The following is a 25,000-nucleotide window of genomic DNA, read 5'->3' on the forward strand; positions in this document are numbered from 1 at the left end:
GAGGGGGCTAACTCAATTTTTATGCCCATGATTTTGGAATAAGATGTTTGATGAGCAGGTGTCCATATACTTTTGTGTACCTGATGGAGGCCCAGTGGTAGGGTTATGGGTACCTGCTTGATGGAGGCCCAGTGATAGGGTTAGGGTTATGGTTACCTACTTGATGGAGGCCCAGTGGTAGGGTTATGGTTACCTACTTGATGGAGGCCCAGTGATAGGGTTAGGGTTACCTACTTGATGGAGGCCCAGTGGTAGGGTTATGGTTACCTGCTTGATGGAGGCCCAGTGATAGGGTTAGGGTTATGGTTACCTACTTGATGGAGGCCCAGTGGTAGGGTTATGGGTACTTACTTGATGGAGGCCCAGTGATAGGGTTATAGTTACCTACTTGATGGAGGCCCAGTGGTAGGGTTATGGTTACCTACTTGATGGAGGCCCAGTGGTAGGGTTATGGTTACCTACTTGATGGAGGCCCAGTGGTAGGGTTATGGGTACCTACTTGATGGAGGCCCAGTGGTAGGGTTATGGGTACCTACTTGATGGAGGCCCAGTGGTAGGGTTATGGGTACCTAATTGATGGAGGCCCAGTGGTAGGGTTATGGGGTACCTGCTTGATGGAGGCCCAGTGATAGGGTTAGGGGTACCCACTTGATGGAGGCCCAGTGGTAGGGTTATGGGTACCTACTTGATGGAGGCCCAGTGGTAGGGTTATGGGGTACCTGCTTGATGGAGGCCCAGTGGTAGGGTTATGGGGTACCTGCTTGATGGAGGCCCAGTGGTAGGGTTATGGGGTACCGGCTTGATGGAGGCCCAGTGGTAGGGTTATGGTTACCTACTTGATGGAGGCCCAGTGGTAGGGTTAGGGTTACCTACTTGATGGAGGCCCAGTGGTAGGGTTATGGGTACCTACTTGATGGAGGCCCAGTGATAGGTTTATGGGTACCTACTTGATGGAGGCCCAGTGATAGGGTTATGGTTACCTACTTGATGGAGGCCCAGTGATAGGGTTATGGTTACCTACTTGATGGAGGCCCAGTGATAGGGTTATGGTTACCAACTTGGAGACCCAGTGATAGGGTTATGGGTACCTACTTGATGGAGTCCCAGTGGTAGGGTTATGGGTACCTGCTTGATGGAGGCCCAGTGATAGGGTTAGGGTTATGGGTACCTACTTGGAGGCCCAGTGATAGAGTTATGGGTACCTACTTGGAGGCCCAGTGGTAGGGTTATGGGTACCTGCTTGATGGAGACCCAGTGATAGGGTTATGGGTACCTACTTGGAGGCCCAGTGATAGGGTTATGGGTACCTACTTGGAGGCCCAGTGGTAGGGTTATGGGTACCTGCTTGATGGAGACCCAGTGATAGGGTTATGGGTACCTACTTGGAGGCCCAGTGGTAGGGTTATGGGTACCTACTTGATGGAGGCCCAGTGGTAGGTCCTCATCTCCAGGAAGCGACAGACAGTCATACCCATCCAGATGCCTCCTCCATTACACAACAGGATGTCCAGGATCAGCTGGTCCCACCAGCACTCAGCAAAGTTAGGCAGCAGGTGCATGAAGAACAGCTGAGGGAAAATAGGGAGAGGAAGAGTAATCATTTATACCTCTCCTAAACTCCTTATCTGACAGTCTCCTGTGTGTGTTGGTGCTTTGGGGTGTGTACCTCAGTGAGCTCCCAGGTGATGCTGATGGTCCAACAGAGGCCGTAGCTGCGGATGAGCAGGGCCTTCATGCCCCAGCCCCAGAAGTGACTGAAGGCAAATATGTCAAAGTGGCTCAGGATTCGCTCCCAGGTGATCACGTGACAGTTCACTGCATACTCCTACAAGCAGAGCACAGCGGCCAGAGACGACATCAACACTAGCCAATCAGAACAAGAGCATGAGGAAGTGAGTGTTGGTGATAGAAGAGGGCTGTATCCTGTTTCTCCACCCTTTTCCCCAAAGTGTGGACTTGCACACTTCCCATCGTGGATTAAAAGCATTGGATTGGTGTAAGAATTGGCTGGAGGGAGTTTCACAATTGTTAAAAAGGCATGCCGGGAAGTATGCACCTCAGATGGAGAATCAGGAAGTAGCCGAGGTCAATGTGCTAACCAAGAGACTGATAGCTAAGAGATCAGAAACTGACAGTAAAGGGTACGTCCCAAATGGCACTCTATTCCCCTATTATAGTGCACTACTTTTGACCACGGCTCTAGTGAAAAGTAGTGCACTCCATAGGGAACAGGGTGAGTTGGGATGCAACCACAGAGACTGATAGGAGAGCAAGACTGCTGCTTACTCACCATGATGTCAGCCTCCCGGGTGGCGTAGCGCAGGTTGGGGTCCAGCCAGTACATGACGTTCTTCACCTGCTCCCAGTTTAGGAAGATGATGAACACCAGGAACAGGAAGTACAGCACACTCAGACCTGACCATAAAAGAGATATGTCAGATCACTAGGAACAGGAAGTACAGCACACTCAGACCTGACCATAAAAGGGAGATGTCAGATCACTAGGAACAGGAAGTACAGCACACTCAGACCTGACCATAAAGGGAGATGTCAGATCACTAGGAACAGGAAGTACAGCACACTCAGACCTGACCATAACAGGGAGATGTCAGATCACTAGGAACTGGAAGTACAGCACACTCAGACCTGACCATAAAAGGGAGATGTTAGATCACTAGGAACAGGAAGTACAGCACACTCAGACCTGACCATAACAGAGCAATAACAGATTAGGCAGAATCTCATTCAATCAGGGCTGAACTGGTTTCAGCAATTTAGAAAGCCCTTTTTACATCAACAGTTGTCAGAAAGTAGGCCTAAACCCCAAAGAGCAACCGAAGCAGAAGCACAGTGGCCAGGAAACACTCCCAAGAAGGAAGGAACCTAGAAAGAAACCTAGAAAGATTACCAACTCATGAATTGGGTGGATAATTAATGGTTAAACTCATTCAAAGTGAACTGGAATGGTAGCTAGGCCTATACAAAAAAAAGGGATTGTTATATTTGTCACTTAATGTCACTCACCGAAAACTATTCGCCATATCGCCGGATGTGGTCTGGTAAATGGTCCTAGAGAGAGAAGTGTCAAAAAAATATTGAATCAACAACTTCATCCACACTTAAGAGTTACAAGGCTGGTGTACAATGACATGTAGAGATGTCTGACACATACGTTTTATGTGCACAGAAACAGTCACCCTGGAAGCGTCGTTACCCACCACTCCACAAAAGCCCCGGCAGACTAAGGGAAACAACTACTTCAACATCTCAGAGCGAGTGACATGACCGTTTCAAACGCTACTACCGCGCACTAGCTAGCCAGTTCACAGCGGTTACAGTAGCACCCTATATAGTACACTACTTTTGACCAGAGCCCAGGTCTAAAGCAACTTGGACAACCTTGTCCTTACCGTTAGGGAAGGCCAGAACACTGATGACCAGGAAGAAGGAGAGGACCAGGATGAGGCCCACCCACAAGTTGGCGTCTTCGTTCGTCTCATCCCTAACATAACAAAAAGGCAAGAATTATTAACACAAACCAAAACCAGCATTAAGACATTTGAGTCAGTGAGATGAAAACAGTTCTAAAACTGATGCACTGATTGGACAGGTGGGTTTGAAACCCAAATTCTATTCCCACCTCTGTCCCCACATAGCCTGCTGTACTGTGCTCTCCTTCAATCACACTTATTAAAGATCAGAGAAATGATATTATAATTCACTCATCAGTGCTGGTTGACCTACTCCTGACACACCCCATCCCATTTGGTTATTGAGGATAAACCACTCTTGATGAGAGCAGCAGATAAGAGATTTGTCCCTAATGGCACCCCATTCCACATAGTGAAATAATTTTGACCAGGGCGCTATATGGAATAGGATGCCATTTGGACACAGCCAAGCTGTGCATCATGGGCTGCGTTCAGTAAGCAAAAACGTAGTGGAAACGGTGCTGTACGAACGACCAGTTGAAAACCGGGAGAGGTTGGGTTGTGAGTTCAAAATGCACCGCTCTCCTTTAAATACGTAACTCGTTGCTTCAACCACAGCCTGCCACACCCAACAAACGGCGCAAAGGTACCTCAAAGACTGTTCAATAACGTTCAATGCAAACGGTTCCGCAACGTAGCATATGTTCAATTGAACTGAACGCACCCATGATGTAAGAAACGGCTCGATGCATCTTGCAGATAAAAATGGACCACCAGGAACCAGGAAGGGTGATCCTTCCCCACGGTATAGAAAAGATACAAACGTGGGACGTTAACACAATGTTGCTACAAATAGCAAATAAAATCAGCCCACTTGCTACATCGAAACCAAAACAAATTAAACATTCTCCTTCATTAGAGACGAGACATATGGTCAGTCCCGCACCAGAGAACTTAAAGCTAGCTAACTACTTCATCGAAAGACCTTAGTTACCCATGTCAATTGTCGGAAATACTAGCGAACGTACTTACTTTTTGACTGCATAATCAAACACTTAGCTGCTCTGGCAGTTGGCTCAGTCAATATCTTTAGCATATAGCTAGCTAGTGTTAACTACCGGTAGTTAACTGTCTAGCCACTCTACTTACCTTGTAAATGCAAAATACATCAAGCTGAGCACTGTGCATGTTAACAGTGTTATTGTGTGCGGCTTATAGAAAAAGTCCAGTGTAATATCCTCCACTTGCTGCTCGTTGATCATACGGAAATGCATCCTGTAGTTCACATCATCTTTGCCTATAGTCCGCGATTCGTACCCATATCCGGACGCCATAATTGCGGGAGCGTGACCAGAGGAATCAGCTTCTCCTCCTGCGGGCTCCTTTAGATTGACATTTAGACGTTCAGCGAAATTAATGATTCATGTTGTCCACTCGTAAAGGCCAAAACGACCAGACGCACGTCCGTTAAATATGTGCGCAACAGCACAACCTAAAGAAAAACAGAGTCAATAATGAACTGCTGCCTTCTTGCGAGTGCGAACATCACGGGTTAAATTTACTGAAACGTTTTCGGGGAAAAGAAACTCTCGACTTTTTTGATTGGTTTGTAAGTCTAGGGTAGTGCCACTATGGAAAGCCGAAGGGTTCAGTTTATGAGATCAATCACGCGCTATTTTCTTAACGTTTGTAAACCACCAAGGCAAACCCACATAAATAGAATGGATTATATTTCTATGGGTAAACCAAGGTCAGTTCCACACCGCGTGAGGTTATTTACGTTCATGTGACAGGAGGGTAAAGAGTAATATGAATATTTTCCAACCACAAGCATTGATGTCATGAGTGTCCTAACCTACATTATTCCTAACCTACATTAGTTATCTGAAAAGTGGGAGAGATCGTCGTCAAATCACTGCATTGTGAAAATGCATTAGTAAAATGGATATCATTATCATTCTCTGTAAGGGCTTCACATAATGTATGAAAAACCATCAGTATGGACATTAGAATAATAGAAGAGAACATGATGGAATAAAACAACGTTATTCTACTGTCCACTAAATCTGGGAATCGCCCGGGATGTCACGATTAGATATTATCACGATAACTTTGGTGCGAACACCCAGAGCAATGATTTGGTGTTGAGGTGCTGACTAACTGCAAATAAACTGTAAGCTATAAAAACAAAGAAAGATAGAGTGTGACTATCTATAAACTCCCAGTCATTTATTGGGCAAAACACCACCGTTTTGGTCACCCTGAAGAAGGCACAGTGAGGCAGAAATGTTGGTGTTTTACCCAATACATTACTGTGAATTTATACATAGAATGTGTGACTCTCTTTATTTATTTTTATACCAAACATATTGCTCACCATATGCTGTTGTCTGTGATACAATATGTTTGTACCATGTTTTGTGCTGCTACCATGTTGTGTTGCCCCCATGTTGTTGTCATGTTGTGTTGCTACCATGTTGCCCCCATGTTGTTGTCATGTTGTGTTGCCCCCATGTTGTTGTCATGTTGTGTTGCCCCCAAGTTGTTGTCATGTTGTGTTGCTACCATGTTGCCCCCATGTTGTTGTCATGTTGTGTTGCCCCCATGTTGTTGTCATGTTGTGTTGCTACCATGTTGTTGTCATGTTGTGTTGCCCCCATGTTGTTGTCATGTTGTGTTGCCCCCAAGTTGTTGTCATGTTGTGTTGCTACCATGTTGTTGTCATGTTATGTTGCTACCATGTTGTTGTCATGTTGTGTTGCTACCATGGGGGTGTCCTCGGGTGGGGCCACAGTGTCTCCTGACCCCTCCTGTCTCAGCCTTCAGTATTTATGCTGCAGTAGTTTATGTGTCGGGGGGCTGGGGTCAGTTTGTTATATCTGGAGTACTTCTCCTGTCCAATTCGGTGTCCTGTGTGAATCTAAGTGTGCGTTCTCTAATTCTCTCCTTCTCTCTCTCGGAGGACCTGAGCCCTAGGACCATGCCCCAGGACTACCTGACATGATGACTCCTTGCTGTCCCCAGTCCACCTGGCCGTGCTGCTGCTCCAGTTTCAACTGAACCGCGGCCCTAGGACCATGCCCCAGGACTACTTGACATGATGACTCCTTGCTGTCCCCAGTCCACCTGGCCGTGCTGCTGCTCCAGTTTCAACTGTTCTGCCTTATTATTATTCGACCATGCTGGTCATTTATGAACATTTGAACATCTTGGCCATGTTCTGTTATAATCTCTACCCGGCACAGCCAGAAGAGGACTGGCCACCCCACATAGCCTGGTTCCTCTCTAGGTTTCTTCCTAGGTTTTGGCTTTTCTAGGGAGTTTTTCCTAGCCACCGTGCTTCTACACCTGCATTGCTTGCTGTTTGGGGTTTTAGGCTGGGTTTCTGTACAGCACTTTGAGATATCAGCTGATGTACGAAGGGCTATATAAATAAATTTGATTTGATTTGATTTGATGTTGTTGTCATGTTGTGTTTCTACCATGTTGTTGTCATGTTGTGTTGCTACCATGTTGTTGTCATGTTGTGTTGCTAACATGTTGTTGTCATGTTGTGTTGCTACCATGTTGTTGTCATGTTGTGTTGCTACCATGTTGTTGTCATATTGTGTTGCTACCATGTTGTTGTCATGTTGTGTTGCTACCATGTTGTTGTCATGTTGTGTTGCTAACATGCTGTGTTGTCATGTGTTGCTGCCTTGTTATGTTGTTGTCTTAGGTCTCTCTTATGTACAGTAGTGTCGTGTTGTCTCTCTTGTCTTGATGTGTGTTTTGTCCTATATATATATATGTATTTTTTGGAGCCCTGCCCCGTCCCCATAAATAAGAATGTGTTCTTAACTGGCTTGTCCAGTTAAATAAAGGTCCAGTTAAAATGAAAAAGAGCCATGAGAAAACAAGCTTTTATCAGTCATGGAAATAAAAGTGCTGAAAACCAATTGGCTCCCTGTTTAAAAAGGAGACGAAGAACAAGCTATGAAGGATAAATACTGGAGTTTTGGAGCAGGTACAGACAACTAGCTATGAAGGATAAATACTGGAGTTTTGGAGCAGGTACAGACAACTAGCTATGAAGGATAAATATTGGAGTTTTGGAGCAGGTACGGACAACTAGCTATGAAGGATAAATACTGTAGTTTTGGAGCAGGTACAGACAACTAGAGCAGAAATAATATTGCAAAAATGTCAAAATGATACGATATATTGTCAAAAAAGAATATCCTGATATGTACCCGTGTGGATTATTTCCCATCACTACTGTCAACTGTCAACCTGACTAATGGCCTCTTGTTTACCAACTAAACATCATAATGACTCTATTGCCCCACAGTCTGGTATTTTTGCACGTAGCCTAATGTATCTATTTCTGTGCCTCTGACACCCTCAAGTGGTGACTTTTAGAGCTTGATAAAGCCTATCAGAAACAAAACAAATCTATCTGTTATTTTACCAGGTAAATTGACTGAGAACATGTTCTCATTTGCAGCAACAACCTGGGGAATAGTTACAGGATGAATGAGCCAATTGTAAACTGGAGATTATTAGGTGACTATAATGGTTTGAGGGCCAGATTGGGAATTTAGCTAGGACACTAGGGTTAACACACCTACTCTTACCATAAGTGCCATGGGATCTTTAATGACCTCAGAGAGTCAAGACACCCATTTACCTTCCCATCCGAAAGACAGCACCCGACACAGGGCAGTGTCCTGGGGCATTGTGATATTTTTTTTTAGACCAGAGGAAAGAATGCCTCCTACTGGCCCTCCAACACTACTTCCAGCAGCATCTGGTCTCCCATCCAGGAACTGACCAGGACCAACCCTGCTTAGCTTCAGAAGCAAGCCAGCAGTGGTATGCAGGGTGGTATGCTGCTGGCAAAATAGTCTCAGCCCAGTCAAAGCACCTCTCTATCCTGGCACCCCAATGGTAGAACCAGCTTCCCCTTGAAATTAGGACAGCAGAGTCCCTGCCAAATTCTGAAAACATCTGAAACCCTACCTCTTCAAAGAGTATCTTAAATAATCCCACAGCGCCCCCCCTCCGCCCCCCCAAAATGCCTTTTGTGAACTAACACTTGACTTTCCCCTACTAGCTCTGACTTTACTGATTAGCTCTGGGATGTTGCCTGTGCTTAGCTCCTTTCCATGTATTTTGTATCCTGAAAAGCTACCCAGTCCTTAACAATTAGAAACATCAAATCAAATTGTATTTGTCACATGCGCCGAATACAACAGATGTATTCGTGCTTCTACACCTGCATTGCTTGCTGATTGGGGTGTTAGGCTGTTAGGCTTTGTTATATCAGCTGATGTAAGAAGGGCTATATAAATACATTTGATTTGATTTGATGTAGACTTTACAGTGAAAAGCCCTTCACCAACAATGCCGTTTTAAGAAAAATAAGTGTTAAGTAAAAAATAGATCAGTAAAAAATAAAAATATCAAATAATTAAAGAGCAGCAGTAAAGTAACAGTAGCGAGGCTATATACAAAGGGTACAGGTACAATGTCAATGTGTTGGGGCACAGGTTAAAGTTCCTTGGTGTCCACAAGCTGTTGAGCTGTTTTGAAGCTTCTCTTTTGTGGAACCTCACATGCACCCTGTTAACTCCCCAGAAGCCTGAGTGGTGTGCTTCTCAGGCACCACTCTGGGCAGTGTGGTGTCGGTGACACAGCATCAGCACATCAAGCCTAGACCCTAGACCTCTGTTAAAACAAACCTCAATTATGTCGAAGAAATACTTCCTCTCTGAGAGCTCATTTACTTCTCAGTCTCACCAAAATAAAATGCCTTAAAACATAAAACATATACTGTATATTCAATTAAAAATGATATCTTTTTATTTTTTGATCTTGCAATTCATTGGTGATCATTTGTAGTTTAATAAGTCCTAGAGTTGGTTGGAAAATATTCTGTTCGCTTTGGTGCATAAAATATAGTTGTATTATTATGACAATGTGATCAGGAAGGAACGGAATTACAGGTCTATTGTTATAAAAAGAAGACATTAGACAATACATGTTTAAATTCATTTAAATCAGATACAAGTCAGATTAAAATATAACCTACATTTTCAAATGTCATTTTGTATAATGCAATTGTAAGTAAAACATCTGTCATGATAATTAGCTTTCTCTTTGACAAACTGCTACAAAAAATTGTATGCAACTTTATTACTATTTCTCAGTAGAAGAACCCGTATTCTGTATTTAATGTATTCTGTATTTAATTTCCTTATTTGCACTTTTGAGACAGTGTCAAAATATCACTATTTTCCGGGTGGCACAGTGGTTAAGGGCCCTGTACTGCAGCGCCAGCTGTGCCACCAGAGACCCTGGGTTTGCCACCAGAGACCCTGGGTTCACGCCCAGACTCTGTCGTAAACTGACCGGGAGGTCCGTGAATTGTGACTTGTGAATTGGCACAAGTAAAACAAATGTCATACAAGATTAATCATTATTTCACTTAGTTATTTGTTGTTTGCTGCCAGTCCTTCAGGTTCATACTTCTTGCTTCAGGGTGACCATGGGCTAGAAAGAAACATTGCAAATGTATTTATTTAACCACACAGGAAGTTATCTTTGAGACCCCTGTCTGTTTTTTGAGTGAGCCCTGCAAGGAATGTGTTGTTTGGTTATGCAGTGTGTCCCACTCAGTAAATACACTTGTCGCGATAAATAAGTATATATTTAATTAAATGTACATAATAAAGTATAATAATAAAGTATAATAAGTATAATAAATGTATAACATATCACATGAATGTTCAGCCCAGTCAGTGTAATAAACAGTAGAGTCTCACCAGAATGTTCAGCCCAGTCAGTATAATAAACTGTAGAGTCTCACCAGAATGTTCAGCCCAGTCAGTATAATAAACAGTAGAGTCTCACCAGAATGTTCAGCCCAGTCAGTATAATAAACAGTAGAGTCTCACCAGAATGTTCAGCCCAGTCAGTATAATAAACAGTAGAGTCTCACCAGAATGTTCAGCCCAGTCAGTATAATAAACAGTAGAGTCTCACCAGAATGTTCAGCCCAGTCAGTATAATAAACAGTAGAGTCTCACCAGAATGTTCAGCCCAGTCAGTATAATAAACAGTAGAGTCTCACCAGAATGTTCAGCCCAGTCAGTATAATAAACAGTAGAGTCTCACCAGAATGTTCAGCCCAGTCAGTATAATAAACAGTAGAGTCTCACCAGAATGTTCAGCCCAGTCAGTATAATAAACAGTAGAGTCTCACCAGAATGTTCAGCCCAGTCAGTGTAATAAACAGTAGAGTCTCACAGGAATGTTCAGCCCAGTCAGTATAATAAACAGTAGAGTCTCACCAGAATGTTCAGCCCAGTCAGTGTAATAAACAGTAGAGTCTCACCAGAATGTTCAGCCCAGTCAGTGTAATAAAAAGTAGAGTCTCACCAGAATGTTCAGCCCAGTCAGTATAATAAACAGTAGAGTCTCACCAGAATGTTCAGCCCAGTCAGTATAATAAACAGTAGAGTCTCACCAGAATGTTCAGCCCAGTCAGTATAATAAACAGTAGAGTCTCACCAGAATGTTCAGCCCAGTCAGTGTAATAAACAGTAGAGTCTCACCAGAATGTTCAGCCCAGTCAGTATAATAAACAGTAGAGTCTCACCAGAATGTTCAGCCCAGTCAGTATAATAAACAGTAGAGTCTCACCAGAATGTTCAGCCCAGTCAGTATAATAAACAGTAGAGTCTCACCAGAATGTTCAGCCCAGTCAGTATAATAAACAGTAGAGTCTCACCAGAATGTTCAGCCCAGTCAGTATAATAAACAGTAGAGTCTCACCAGAATGTTCAGCCCAGTCAGTATAATAAACAGTAGAGTCTCACCAGAATGTTCAGCCCAGTCAGTATAATAAACAGTAGAGTCTCACCAGAATGTTCAGCCCAGTCAGTATAATAAACAGTAGAGCCTCACCAGAATGTTCAGCCCAGTCAGTGTAATAAACAGTAGAGTCTCACCAGAATGTTCAGCCCAGTCAGTGTAATAAACAGTAGAGTCTCACCAGAATGTTCAGCCCAGTCAGTGTAATAAACAGTAGAGTCTCACCAGAATGTTCAGCCCAGTCAGTATAATAAACAGTAGAGTCTCACCAGAATGTTGAAGTGCTGTCTGCACACTGCTTTACTCTCCCAGTAGATCGCCACCATGGCAACAACCAGTTCAATGACCAGGAGAACTACAATCATCCATTTGATACCAGAAAATACCTGACAAAGAGAATAGTAACTTAATACACATGATTTTTTCTGGTTTAATTTTATGTTGATAAGCTACTGTGGTTTAGTATTTTGTTTGTGGAGAACATTTACGCATAATTACAAAGCAAACAAACAATTCAGTATCCGTATTGCGTTATCTAATTTCAATGCTTGTACTATTCCACCTCATTAACAAATCAATACTAATTAATTAATTCAATGTAATAAACAAACGTTTAAGTAATTAACTCTGGAACCTCTTGATGGTCCCCGTGGAAACAGTGAGGGGGGACAGTGCAGAGAACAACAGCAGCTGCTGTCCAGAAACAGCTGACAATGTTCAAGGAAAATGACAGTTTGGTCTGTTGGTAGTGGAGAAAAACACAGAATCACCTCACTATTCAATTGGTATGTTTATGATATATTTGATGTGTAATATTTTCATAATAATTTATAACAATCTACAATGATTTCATATTTGATCCATGACTGAATGTAGATATATTTGGAAAGCTGAAACTTACCACACACATACTTGGAGAGTGACCTGCAGCATAGGTCAGCATCCCGGCAGCAACAAACTTGATAAAACAAAGATGTTTTTTTGTTCCTTCATTATTTGAGAGACTGATGACAAATTCAAATCAACAGCACATGTATTATCCTCATTGTAGAGTACACACTTCACTCACAATGCACACTGACGGCCGGAGAGAATAACGGATAGAGACGACACAAAGCTTTGGTCCAACATCGGTTGTATCAACGTGTCTCATCCAATAATTGATGATGACACAAACTACCTTGTGGGCTGATCGCAGTGGTTCTTACCAGGACACTGGGCATGGTGTAGATCAGATCGAATGAGCATTGCTGGACAAACAGTAGCCCCAGAATCAAGACAAGGACTCCAGCAATGAGCTGAGCCGCCTAAGAAGAAGATGTAATCAGACAGATGAGAAAATATCCCGGAATCTGGCCCTTACATGGACATATAATGAACATATACCAAATGTTCAAGGTAACTTCTGCTCATCATGCATGTATTTAAATAATCCACAGATTATGTGTAGCCTAGTGGTTAGTGCATTGGACTAGTAACCGAAAGGTTGCAAGTTCAAATCCCCGAGCGGACAAGGTACAAAATCTGTCGTTCTGCCCCTGAACAGGCAGTTAACCCACTGTTCCAAGGCCGTCATTGAAAATAAGAATTTGTTCTTTACTGACTTGCCTGGTTAAATAAAGGTTAAAAAAATAATAATAAATGAGCCTTCCTGAAGTACATTTATAATCGGCTGTATAGGAACATGTTTGCCATTCGTACCCCCAGAGCTTTAGGCTGACCCTTGAGGAAGACCTTGTAGACATCTTTGAAGACACAGTGGAAGTTCTCAGGCATCAGCTGGCCCTCCTGAGCATCCCTGAGACTGCCCAGAGGTATAGTGATGACCATGCACTCATCTGACTGAAATGTGTACTTCATTTACCTGGGGAAAAAAATACATTTCATTAAAGGGAGAAAAATAAAACTACTTTAGTGAATATAGAGGAAGACAAGTGCTTCCAATGACATAATTGGTAAACCATTAATAGGTCATTAGTAGACAATGCCTCCTCACAACTGGTCAAAATCACACGATGCACAATGATGATGTCATTGGAAACACATATCTTTCTCTCTGTATGTTTTACTACAGAACATAGAAACGCACCATTTTCACATATGTTGATGTTGGGGTGGTGCTGGAGACGATGAATATGACGTTTCCCTTCATTAACACCATCATGTAGACAATAACACTACTGATGTGATGAGGACACTGTAATGTAACGCTACCAATAAAAACTACTGTAATAATGTTGCTGAAATAAACCATAAACTGTTGTAATAACTCTATGGACATTGTAATTAAATGGAAACACGTCATGAATAATGGAAGGTAATAGGAAGAACAAGGTTTCATGAAGTTTACAAACCTGCCGCTGTTCGTTTCTAACTTTATGGAGGAAGTCACACTTGGAAGGCGTCTGCGCTGGTCTGGTAAGCAAGCTGTGATGGACAAGGACATTTTCATACACATGCACAGAGAGAGAGAGAGAGAGAAAGAGAGAGAAAGAGAGAGAGAGAGAGAACCAGAGAAAGGGAGAGAGAGAGACAGAGAACCAGAGAGGGAGAGAGAGAGAGAATGAGAGAGAGACAGAGAATGAGAGAGAGAGAGAGAGAGAGAGAGAGAGAGAGAATGAGAGAGAGAACCAGAGGGAGAGAGAGAGAGAGAGACAGAGAACCAGAGAGGGAGAGGGAGAGAGAGGGGGAGAGAGAGAACCAGAGAGGGGGAGAGAGAGAGAGGACCAGAGAGGGGGAGAGAGAGAGAACCAGAGAGGGGGAGAGAGAGAGAGATCCAGAGAGGGAGAGAGAGAGAGAACCAGAGAGGGGGAGAGAGAACCAGAGAGGGGGAGAGAGATCCAGAGAGGGAGAGAGAGAGAACCAGAGAGAGAGAGAGAACCAGAGAGGGAGAGAGAGAGAACCAGAGAGAGAGAGAGAGAACCAAAGAGAGAGAGAGAGAACCAGAGAGAGAGAGCACTGAGAGAAATTCTGCTTGTTGAAAACACTCAAGCTGAGTGGATGAGCTCCGGGTACAAGGTGAACTGAATTCACGGGTGGAAAACTTCTTCAGAAACTGAATAGTATACATACAACAAAGTTCATTAAGTGTTGTAGTGTGTTTCTGAACGCTTCACACCATCTCTCTCATCACCTGAAACTAACAGCACATGTGGTTTCAACAATTGGAGGACGTGGCGCCTCTTGTCTTTAAATCAGCAGATATCTCATATGATAGGGTGGCCATTGTGGTCAACAGTTTAGAAGAGCTTCCTCCACGTCAATAGAGGAAATGGTGAGAAGCCAACCATTACAGGGCGCAGGCACAGTGATGCTGAAGAAGGCACTTCAAGTGCATATTTTTTAGGGTACAACAGTACAAGCATTAAATCAACTCTGGTGAGTGTGAATGTGAGAAATGTCAATATAATAATAGTGATAGTTTTAATGTAAATGTATATCATATGAATGCAGTTGTCAATATTTCATGTTAATGATCCTATTTGTAAAAGTATGCGAGACACTCGGATTTCTCTCACAACAGTTTCAAGCTAAATGTAGGCTATAATGACTGTTTTGATAAGATATTGATGGTGATGATGATGTTGATGATGGTGGTGGTGATGATGATGATGATGTTGTGATGATGATGATGATGATGATGTTGTTGATGATGATGATGATGTTGTTGATGATGATGATGATGATGATGATGATGTTGATGATGATGATGATGTTGATGATGATGATGATGATGATGATGTTGTTGATGATGATGATGATGTTGTTGATGATGATGATGATGATGTTGTTGATGATGATGATGATGTTGTTGATGATGATGATGATGATGATGATGATGCTGTTGATGATGATGCTGTTGATGATGATGTTGATGTTGATGATGATGTTGATGATGGTGGTGGTGATGATGATGAATTCAGGAGATAAAAACATGATCAGGACTATTTTAGACAATAATACATTGGATGATAATTATTATGATTGTTGCAATTAAAGAAATAGATGAAGGGTATACAGTGTGTATATATATATATACTGTTATGATTGCATTATAACTTCAGAAGTGTACACTCATCAGCGAAACAACATCGTATTCCCACAGGTATTGTGACTGAGACGTCATGGCTTCTGCAGACATCCCTATGGACATCCTGGGTCCTGAATCTGAGGAGCAGGAGTACGAGGAGGCCGGGGACCAGAGAGGAGGACCACTGATCAAGTATTACCAAGCAACTGAACTAATGCCTGCTCCCAAAGGACCACTCCATGACCTGATGCTGAAGCAGCCTGCTGTGTTGGGGGTACGACCATAGATACTAGGAGCTCTATATAACACCACATTATACTGCTCTATCTATGAGCATAGATACTAAGAGCTCTATATAATATTATGCTCTTTATCTATGAGCATAGATACTAAGAGCTCTATATAATCTTCTGCTCTTTGTCTATGAGCATAGATACTAAGAGCTCTATATAACATCACATTATACTGCTCTTTATCTATGAGTATAGACACTAAGACCTCTATATAATCTCATGCTCTTTATCTATGGGCATAAATACTAAGAGCTCAATATAATATTCTGCTCTTTATCTATGAGCATAGATACTAAGAGCTCAATAGAATCTATGGGCAGTTTGAGGGTGGGGGTGCTGTCACTTTTTCACCGACTACGAGACTAATAAAGGCCCAGTGCTAATTCTGTGATTTTTTAAAATATACGCACTACCGGTCAGAAGATTTAGAACACCTACTCATTCAAGGGTTTTTCTTTATTTTTTACTATTTTCCACATTGTATAATAATAGCACATATGTCACGTAGTAACCAAAAAAGTGTTAAACAAATCAAAATATATTTTATATTCTTCAAAGTAGCCACCCTTTGCCTTGATGAAAGCTTTGCACACTCTTGGCATTCTCTCAACCAGCTTCATGAGGTAGTCACCTGGAATGCATTTCAATTAACAGGTGTGCCTTCTTAAAAGTTAATTAGTGGAATTTCTTTCCTTTTTAATGTGTTTGAGCCAATCAGTTGTGTTGTGACAAGGTAGGTGTGGTATACAGAAGAGAGCCCTATTTGGTGAAAGACCAAGTCCATATTATGGCAAGAACAGCTGAAATAAGTAAAGATAAAATTACAGTCCATTATTAACTCTAAGACATGAAGGTCAGTCAATCCGGAAAATTTCAAGAACTTTGAAAGTTTCTTCAAGTGCAGTCGCAAAAACCATCAAGCTCTATGATGAAACTGGCTCTCATGAGGACTGCCACAGGAAAGAAAGACCCAGAGTTACCTCTGCTGCAGAGGATAAATTCATTAGAGTTACCAGCCTCAGAAATTGCAGCCCAAATAAATGCTTCACAGAGTTCAAGTAACAGACACATCTCAACATCAACTGTTCAGAGGAGACTGTGTGAATCAGGCCTTCATGGTCGAATTGCCGCAAAGAAACCACTACTAAAGGACACCAATAAGAAGAGACTTGCTTGGGCCAAGAAACACGAGCAATGGCCATTAGACCGGTGGAAATCTGTCCTTTGAACCAACGTAGGAGAAAGTCAAAATAAAGAAAAACCCTTGAATGAGAAGGTGTTCTAAAACTTCTGACCGGTAGTGTACATGCTGTATATATACAGTATCAGTCAAAGGTTTGGACACACCTTCTCATTCAAGGGATTTTCTTTATTTTTACTATTTTCTACATTTACGTACAGTATATATATATATATATATATACATATATTTTTTTAAATAATATTTTATTTATTATTCAGAGTTTTGAAGGGGTACTGCAACACCCTCAGCACCCCTACTTCCTATGTCTATGTCTATTGGTACGACTCAGACAGGCCTTTACAGTGTCTCTGTTATATGTTAAGTGGACATGCACAGTGAGGGGAATTTCTAAGAGGAACTAATGCAATTATTGGTATGTTTGTTCATGAGAGAAGTGTGAAATGGGGAACTGTTAACCAAACCTTTTTCTTTTAATATAATGTATACTGTCTCATGAGTTCTCATGGTTCCAGGCGTGCATGAATGCCCATCTCAAGTTTATGGATAGTTTAGTCTCCATAGTTTGGACCTGTGTGATATTTAAATACCTTATCATGTCAGTCCTGTATTATACACTGAGATATTTAAATACCTTATCATGTATTATACACTGAGATATTTAAATACCTTATAATTTAAGTCCTGTATTATACACTGAGATATTGAAATACTTTATCATGTATTATACACTGAGATATTTAAATACCTTATCATGTATTATACACTGAGATATTTAAATACCTTATCATGTAAGTCCTGTATTATACACTGAGATATTTAAATACCTTATCATGTCAGTCCTGTATTATACACTGTGATATTTAAATACCTTATCATGTCAGTCCTGTATTATACACTGAGATATTTAAATACCTTATCATGTAAGTCCTGTATTATACACTGAGATATTGAAATACCTTATAATTTATGTCCTGTATTATACACTGAGATATTTAAATACCTTATCATGTCAGTCCTGTATTATACACTGAGATATTTAAATACCTTATCATGTCAGTCATATATTATACACTGAGATATTTAAATACCTTATCATGTCAGTCATATATTATACACTGAGATATTTAAATACCTTATCATGTCAGTCCTGTATTATACACTGAGATATTTAAATACTTTATCATGTCAGTCCTGTATTATACACTGAGATATTTAAATACTTTATCATGTATTATACACTGAGATATTTAAATACCTTATCATGTCAGTCATGTATTATACACTGAGATATTTAAATACCTTATCATGTCAGTCATATATTATACACTGTGATATTTAAATACCTTATCATGTATTATACACTGAGATATTTAAATACCTTATCATGTATTATACACTGAGATATTTAAATACCTTATCATGTCAGTCCTGTATTATACACTGTGATATTTAAATACCTTATCATGTATTATACACTGAGATATTTAAATACCTTATCATGCAAGTCCTTTATTATACACTGTGATATTTAAATACCTTATCATGTAAGTCCTGTATTATACACTGAGATATTTAAATACCTTATAATTTAAGTCCTGTATTATACACTGAGATATTTAAATACCTTATCATTTAAGTCCTGTATTATACACTGTGATATTTAAATACCTTATCATGTAAGTCCTTTATTATACACTGAGATATTTAAATACCTTATAATTTAAGTCCTGTATTATACACTGAGATATTTAAATACCTTATCATGTAAGTCCTGTATTATACACTGTGATATTTAAATACCTTACCATGTAAGTCCTTTATTATACACTGAGATATTTAAATACCTTATCATGTAAGTCCTGTATTATACACTGTGATATTTAAATACCTTATCATGTAAGTCCTTTATTATACACTGAGATATTTAAATACCTTTTCATGTAAGTCCTTTATTATACACTGTGATATTTAAATACCTTATCATGTAAGTCCTTTATTATACACTGTGATATTTAAATACCTTATCATGTAAGTCCTTTATTATACACTGTGATATTTAAATACCTTATCATGTAAGTCCTGTATAATACACTGTGATATTTAAATACCTTATCATGTAAGTCCTGTATAATACACTGTGATATTTAAATACCTTATCATGTAAGTCCTTTATTATACACTGTGATATTTAAATACCTTATCATGTAAGTCCTTTATTATACACTGTGATATTTAAATACCTTATCATGTAAGTCCTGTATAATACACTGAGATATTTAAATACCTTATCATGTAAGTCCTGTATAATACACTGAGATATTTAAATACCTTATCATGTAAGTCCTGTATAATACACTGAGATATTTAAATACCTTATCATGTAAGTCCTGTATAATACACTGAGATATTTAAATACCTTATCATGTAAGTCCTGTATAATACACTGAGATATTTAAATACCTTATCATGTAAGTCCTGTATAATACACTGAGATATTTAAATACCTTATCATGTAAGTCCTGTATAATACACTGAGATATTTAAATACCTTATCATGTAAGTCCTGTATAATACACTGAGATATTTAAATACCTTATCATGTAAGTCCTGTATAATACACTGAGATATTTAAATACCTTATCATGTAAGTCCTGTATAATACACTGAGATATTTAAATACCTTATCATGTAAGTCCTGTATTATACACTGTGTGCAGGAAAGAGATGTAATGACACTGTTTAAATGAAACATTTTCACAGAAATTCTCTTCCCTTTTTTAGAGTATCTTTCATCATTAGATGTCAATTAATAAATAACTACCAGACAAATGTAAATGTTTTAAAATACATTAAATATATGACAGGACTGTGTAACAGTTAACTATATAAATATATGACAGGACTGTGTAACAGTTAACTATATAAATATATGACAGGACTGTGTAACATTTAACTATATAAATATATGACAGGACTGTGTAACAGTTAACTATATAAATATATGACAGGACTGTGTAACAGTTAACTATATAAATATATGACAGGACTGTGTAACAGTTAACTATATAAATATATGACAGGACTGTGTAACAGCTAACTATATAAATATATGACAGGACTGTGTATCAGCTCCTATATAAATATATGACAGGACTGTGTAACATTTAACTATATAAATATATGACAGGACTGTGTAACATTTAACTATATAAATATATGACAGGACTGTGTAACATTTAACTATATAAATATATGACAGGACTGTGTAACATTTAACTATATAAATATATGACAGGACTGTGTAACATTTAACTATATAAATATATAACAGGACTGTGTAACATTTAACTATATAAATATATGACAGGACTGTGTAACATTTAACTATATAAATATATTAATATATATGAATTTAAAGAAGTGTATGTTTAGTTAGACTGGTCTTGCTTCTCGTGATGCATTTCACAGAAAATATATTTATGGATGATAATTTTCAAAGGTTAATTTGTGAGTGTTTGTGTTTGCAACAGTCTTTGCAGATGACGAGCGGTCTACTCAGTGTTGCAGTAGGAGTTGTGTTTGCTGCCACTCGGGATGCGAGCCAGTCCCTTTTAACCATGTTCAGAGTCGCGCCCTTCACTGGACTACTAGTGAGTAGCGGTAGCATTGTCTTTTAATCGTTACATGTTATTTGTTTAAACGTCGAGGATCCCTTTGGAAATACTGAAAGTCTTCTGATGATGGTTTTCAAGAGTCCTAATCTGGGGTCAAATTCACAGCTTGTTGGATGCATATATTGTTTTTACCCACAATTCAATAGCATTGACTGTAATTTAAGGGTGAATATGTTTTACACGAAATTCTGAATGTCATATTCTCATTTCAGTGTATAATATACTGATCATGTAACTATCACTAAATTATAATTTAAGCAATTAAGTCAAATCAAGTAGTAAAAAACTGTTCAGCCAAATTTCTGTTCATTAATCAATAGTCAAATATTGATTAACATGCTTATAAAACCTATTGATAATTGCTGTCAGTGTGAGGACCATTAAATGTGATCCTTCTCTTCTCTCTCCTCTCTCCTCAGTTCTTCATCGCTGGGTTGTTATCCAACCTGTTGTTCAAATTCCCCAGACTATTACCTGTGAGTCAATAGTTTTACCTGTGAGTCAATAGTTGTACCTGTGAGTCAATAGTTTTACCTGTGAGTCAATAGTTTTACCTATGAGTCAATAGTTTTACCTGTGAGCCAATAGTTTTACCTGTGAGTCAATAGTTTTACCTGTGAGCCAATAGTTTTACCTGTGAGTCAATAGTTTTACCTGTGAGCCAATAGTTTTACCTGTGAGTCAATAGTTTTACCTGTGAGTCAATAGTTTTACCTGTGAATCAATAGTTTTACCTGTGAGTCAATAGTTTTACCTGTGAGCCAATAGTTTTACCTGTGAGTCAATAGTTTTACCTGTGAGCCAATAGTTTTACCTGTGAGTCAATAGTTTTACCTGTGAGCCAAATGCAGAAATACCCAGCGGGCAAAACAGATTGAACTACAACCAGATTAACGTCATAATCGCCTGCATTGGAACCAGTTTTGCCCCCCTGGGTAGATTAGATTAAGATAGATTAGTTTAGATTAGAAAACCTTTACACAATAAAATGTACATTGGGATACAGACAAAATTACAAATTAAAAAACAACAGATCAGCAAGGAGTTAAATGTTTTAATTGATTAAAGATGAAAACATTCGTTGATACATTGACTGTTCTGATATTCATGTTTAAATTAGACGAGATTTACTACAAACCTTGATTGAATCCTTGGCTTTGATGAGTTGTATTTCATGTTAACACACAGTAGCCGATAGTAGATCCATGTAACGCTCTGTCTTGTGAACCGGTAGGTGTGCCTGTGTGTCAACATTGGCAGCATGGTCGTAGCAGTCGTTGGAGGAGTGTTGATATGCGTTGACTTGGGCATGGACATGTCTCCCTGGAATCCCAATGTTCAATATCATATAAAGGTAATTCGTTCTAAAAGTAGATTGTTTTTTCTCATCAAAGTTGACGTAGTGTAGTAATGGGATATGGCAGCATCCTGCTTGATGAAGGTCTGTCCCTGACACTTTTCTTTTGACTATTTGTGTTTCTGTAACAGCTGGAGGTGCTGATGCTCTGTGTGTTGGTCATGGAGGTGACCCTCTCTGCTGTCCTCTCCTTCTGGATCCGGGGAGCGAAACGCAGCCATTCACTGTGAACTGTTATCTGTCTGCCAGCTATTCATGGACGACCACATCCAAATATATTGACGTTTAAAAAATGAAATGATAGTGAGCGAGGATGACAATGGGGGAAGATATGCTGTGTCAAAGGGCAGCGCCGCTGTAAAGGGACTTATCATTATAATGTCGTCTCTACTTGATCGTAAATGAACTAACATCTGAATTTCCAGGATAGAGAGGACTCTAACTGTTTAGCTTTGACCATCAGTATGTGCATCAATGTATGAGAAAGTACAGCAGCCTCAGATATCTTTACCCACTATCCAGCCTATGTAGGCCAGCGGTGAGTCCTCATCAAGGGGCTTGACTCACCGCCCCTACACCTATCTGTGGGTTTTAGAGTACTGTCTCAACCTCAGTGATTGCCTCCCTGCCTGCCTGCCTGCCTCCCTGCCTGCCTGCCTGCCTGTCTGCCTGCCTGCCTCCCTGCCTGCCTGCTACGAGTCCTGTCTGTGTGGTTCTTTCTGACCAGGCTGGTTGTGGTCTAACTCTGCTGCGTAGCTACACACACACACATGCACGCACGCACACACACAGCGTAGCTACACACACACACACATGCACGCACGCACACACACACAGCGTAGCTACACACACACACACACATGCACGCACGCACACACACAGCGTAGCTACACACTCCACTCAGACTGAGAACAACAGTCTTGTGGTCAAAACTGGAATGCGTCCCAAATGGCACCCTATTCCCTATTTAGTGCATAACGTCTGACCAGGGCAGGGTAGTGCACAACAATGTAGGGAATAGGGTGCCATTAGGGACACGGACATGTTGTGTTCTCGGAGGTGTCGAGCCAACCATTCTTCATTAGCGTTGCCTGCTCATTGGTTCTTTGTTCCCTATTTCAACCAGTATCAGTTCTTCCTGTGTGACTCTATCTATCTCAGTGTGTGTGTTTGCAGGGGTCTGTTTGTGGTTAATGATAAGAGTGTGTCTGTATCTAGCAGTAGCTTTAGGCGCTAACTGTAAAGGCTGACAGCATCAGTACATAGCTTAAGCCTACCAGTTGACAGTTTGAAACAGAGACATTTTCGAAATAAAGCCCCCTATGTTGTTGTTGTTTTCAACTGCTCACATTTGGTCATCTAACAGACTGTTATCCAGAGAGAGTGCTTTGTCTTTGCTCGCTTCAAACACTGTAATTGTTGTTTGAGTAAAAATCATTTCCATATTAGGCATTGGGAAGAAGCTGAAGTAATTTCATGTCAGATGTAGCTGTGGTGCTAAACATCAACGAGCTTTTTAATATCCTGTTTAATACTCTGTACAGAGAGACACACAGTACTGGTAACGATAAGAACAGCCAGAGAGACACACAGTACTGGTAATGATAAGAACAGCCAGAGAGACACACTGTACTGGTAGATAGAGACAGAGAGACACATAGTACTGGTAACGATAAGAACAGCCAGAGAGACACACAGTACTGGTAACGATAAGAACAGCCAGAGAGACACATAGTACTGGTAACGATAAGAACAGCCAGAGAGACACACAGTACTGGTAACGATAAGAACAGCCAGAGAGACACACAGTACTGGTAACGATAAGAACAGCCAGAGAGACACACAGTACTGGTAACGATAAGAACAGCCAGAGAGACACACAGTACTGGTAACGATAAGAACAGCCAGAGAGACACACAGTACTGGTAACGATAAGAACAGCCAGAGAGACACACAGTACTGGTAACGATAAGAACAGCCAGAGAGACACACAGTACTGGTAACGATAAGAACAGCCAGAGAGACACATAGTACTGGTAAGAACAGATAAGAACAGCCAGAGAGACACACAGTACTGGTAACGATAAGAACAGCCAGAGAGACACACAGTACTGGTAACGATAAGAACAGCCAGAGAGACACACAGTACTGGTAACGATAAGAACAGCCAGAGAGACACAGAGATAAGAACAGCCACACAGTACTGGTAACGATAAGAACAGCCAGAGAGACACACAGTACTGGTAACGATAAGAACAGCCAGAGAGACACACAGTACTGGTAACGATAAGAACAGCCAGAGAGACACACAGTACTGGTAACGATAAGAACAGCCAGAGAGACACATAGTACTGGTAACGATAAGAACAGCCAGAGAGACACACAGTACTGGTAACGATAAGAACAGCCAGAGAGACACATAGTACTGGTAACGATAAGAACAGCCAGAGAGACACACAGTACTGGTAACGATAAGAACAGCCAGAGAGACACATAGTACTGGTAACGATAAGAACAGCCAGAGAGACACACAGTACTGGTAACGATAAGAACAGCCAGAGAGAGACACATAGTACTGGTAACGATAAGAACAGCCAGAGAGACACACAGTACTGGTAACGATAAGAACAGCCAGAGAGACACATAGTACTGGTAACGATAAGAACAGCCAGAGAGACACACAGTACTGGTAACGATAAGAACAGCCAGAGAGACACATAGTACTGGTAACGATAAGAACAGCCAGAGAGACACATAGTACTGGTAACGATAAGAACAGCCAGAGAGACACATAGTACTGGTAACGATAAGAACAGCCAGAGAGACACATAGTACTGGTAACGATAAGAACAGCCAGAGAGACACATAGTACTGGTAACGATAAGAACAGCCAGAGAGACACATAGTACTGGTAACGATAAGAACAGCCAGAGAGACACACAGTACTGGTAACGATAAGAACAGCCAGAGACACACAGTACTGGTAACGATAAGAACAGCCAGAGAGACACATAGTACTGGTAACGATAAGAACAGCCAGAGAGACACACAGTACTGGTAACGATAAGAACAGCCAGAGAGACACATAGTACTGGTAACGATAAGAACAGCCAGAGAGACACATAGTACTGGATAGTACGATAAGAACAGCCAG

General features: G+C 40.5%; 3 protein-coding genes across 7 annotated transcripts in view; 1 reads left to right on the forward strand and 2 right to left on the reverse strand.

Moving 5' to 3' along the window:
* Positions 1 to 25,000, reverse strand: part of ptdss1a (phosphatidylserine synthase 1a) — a 90,913-nt gene that overhangs the window by 29,471 nt on the left and 36,442 nt on the right. The window contains exons 1-6 of one of the 4 annotated variants that reach the window (XM_064946741.1): positions 4,581 to 5,021; positions 3,411 to 3,502; positions 3,025 to 3,069; positions 2,291 to 2,415; positions 1,667 to 1,825; positions 1,417 to 1,568 (exon numbers count right to left, since the gene is read on the reverse strand). The exons of 2 other annotated variants lie outside the window; for them this stretch is intronic. In XM_064946741.1, coding sequence (XP_064802813.1) covers positions 1,417 to 1,568; positions 1,667 to 1,825; positions 2,291 to 2,415; positions 3,025 to 3,069; positions 3,411 to 3,502; positions 4,581 to 4,765 — 758 coding nt within the window. In that variant the 5' untranslated portion in view covers positions 4,766 to 5,021. Of the gene's footprint in view, positions 1 to 1,416; positions 1,569 to 1,666; positions 1,826 to 2,290; positions 2,416 to 3,024; positions 3,070 to 3,410; positions 3,503 to 4,580; positions 5,022 to 25,000 lie in introns of those variants that run through there. One more of the 4 variants, XM_064946738.1, reaches the window with a different exon arrangement.
* On the reverse strand, positions 9,453 to 13,845 carry LOC135520901 (membrane-spanning 4-domains subfamily A member 4D-like). Of its 2 annotated transcripts, XM_064946736.1 has the most exons (7): positions 13,643 to 13,845; positions 12,990 to 13,152; positions 12,497 to 12,595; positions 12,190 to 12,246; positions 11,923 to 12,027; positions 11,558 to 11,674; positions 9,453 to 9,965 (listed from the first exon to the last, which is right to left on the reverse strand). In XM_064946736.1, exons 2-7 carry the CDS (start codon positions 13,146 to 13,148, stop codon positions 9,936 to 9,938), a joined length of 567 nt encoding a protein of 188 aa, XP_064802808.1. In that variant the 5' UTR covers positions 13,149 to 13,152; positions 13,643 to 13,845; the 3' UTR covers positions 9,453 to 9,935. The 2 variants fall into 2 exon arrangements, with proteins under 2 accessions (XP_064802808.1, XP_064802809.1); XM_064946737.1 differs by lacking the exons at positions 11,923 to 12,027; positions 12,190 to 12,246 and having other exon boundaries at positions 13,643 to 13,843.
* On the forward strand, positions 14,236 to 23,294 carry si:ch211-269k10.4 (uncharacterized protein LOC100150242 homolog). The gene is made up of 6 exons (XM_064946735.1): positions 14,236 to 14,666; positions 15,394 to 15,592; positions 20,346 to 20,465; positions 20,909 to 20,965; positions 21,724 to 21,843; positions 21,978 to 23,294. The coding sequence occupies exons 2-6, from the start codon at positions 15,413 to 15,415 to the stop codon at positions 22,074 to 22,076; spliced, it is 576 nt and encodes a 191-aa protein (XP_064802807.1). The 5' UTR covers positions 14,236 to 14,666; positions 15,394 to 15,412; the 3' UTR covers positions 22,077 to 23,294.

The sequence above is a fragment of the Oncorhynchus masou genome, chromosome 29 (assembly GCF_036934945.1).
Source record: "Oncorhynchus masou masou isolate Uvic2021 chromosome 29, UVic_Omas_1.1, whole genome shotgun sequence".
In the NCBI taxonomy this organism is placed as follows: domain Eukaryota; kingdom Metazoa; phylum Chordata; class Actinopteri; order Salmoniformes; family Salmonidae; genus Oncorhynchus; species Oncorhynchus masou.

Excerpts from the sequence above, each read along its gene's own strand:
- LOC135520901 (XM_064946736.1), bottom strand. The coding sequence starts at position 13,148 with ATGAAGTACACATTTCAGTCAGATGAGTGCATGGTCATCACTATACCT. Across the intron at positions 11,675-11,922 it reads TCCACGGGGACCATCAAGAG|GTATTTTCTGGTATCAAATG; the intron begins GTTCCAGAGTTA and ends TCTCTTTGTCAG. Across the intron at positions 9,966-11,557 it reads GACAGCACTTCAACATTCTG|CCCATGGTCACCCTGAAGCA; the intron begins GTGAGACTCTAC and ends GTTTCTTTCTAG.
- si:ch211-269k10.4 (XM_064946735.1), top strand. The coding sequence starts at position 15,413 with ATGGCTTCTGCAGACATCCCTATGGACATCCTGGGTCCTGAATCTGAG. Across the intron at positions 15,593-20,345 it reads AGCAGCCTGCTGTGTTGGGG|TCTTTGCAGATGACGAGCGG; the intron begins GTACGACCATAG and ends TGTTTGCAACAG. Across the intron at positions 21,844-21,977 it reads ATGTTCAATATCATATAAAG|CTGGAGGTGCTGATGCTCTG; the intron begins GTAATTCGTTCT and ends TTTCTGTAACAG.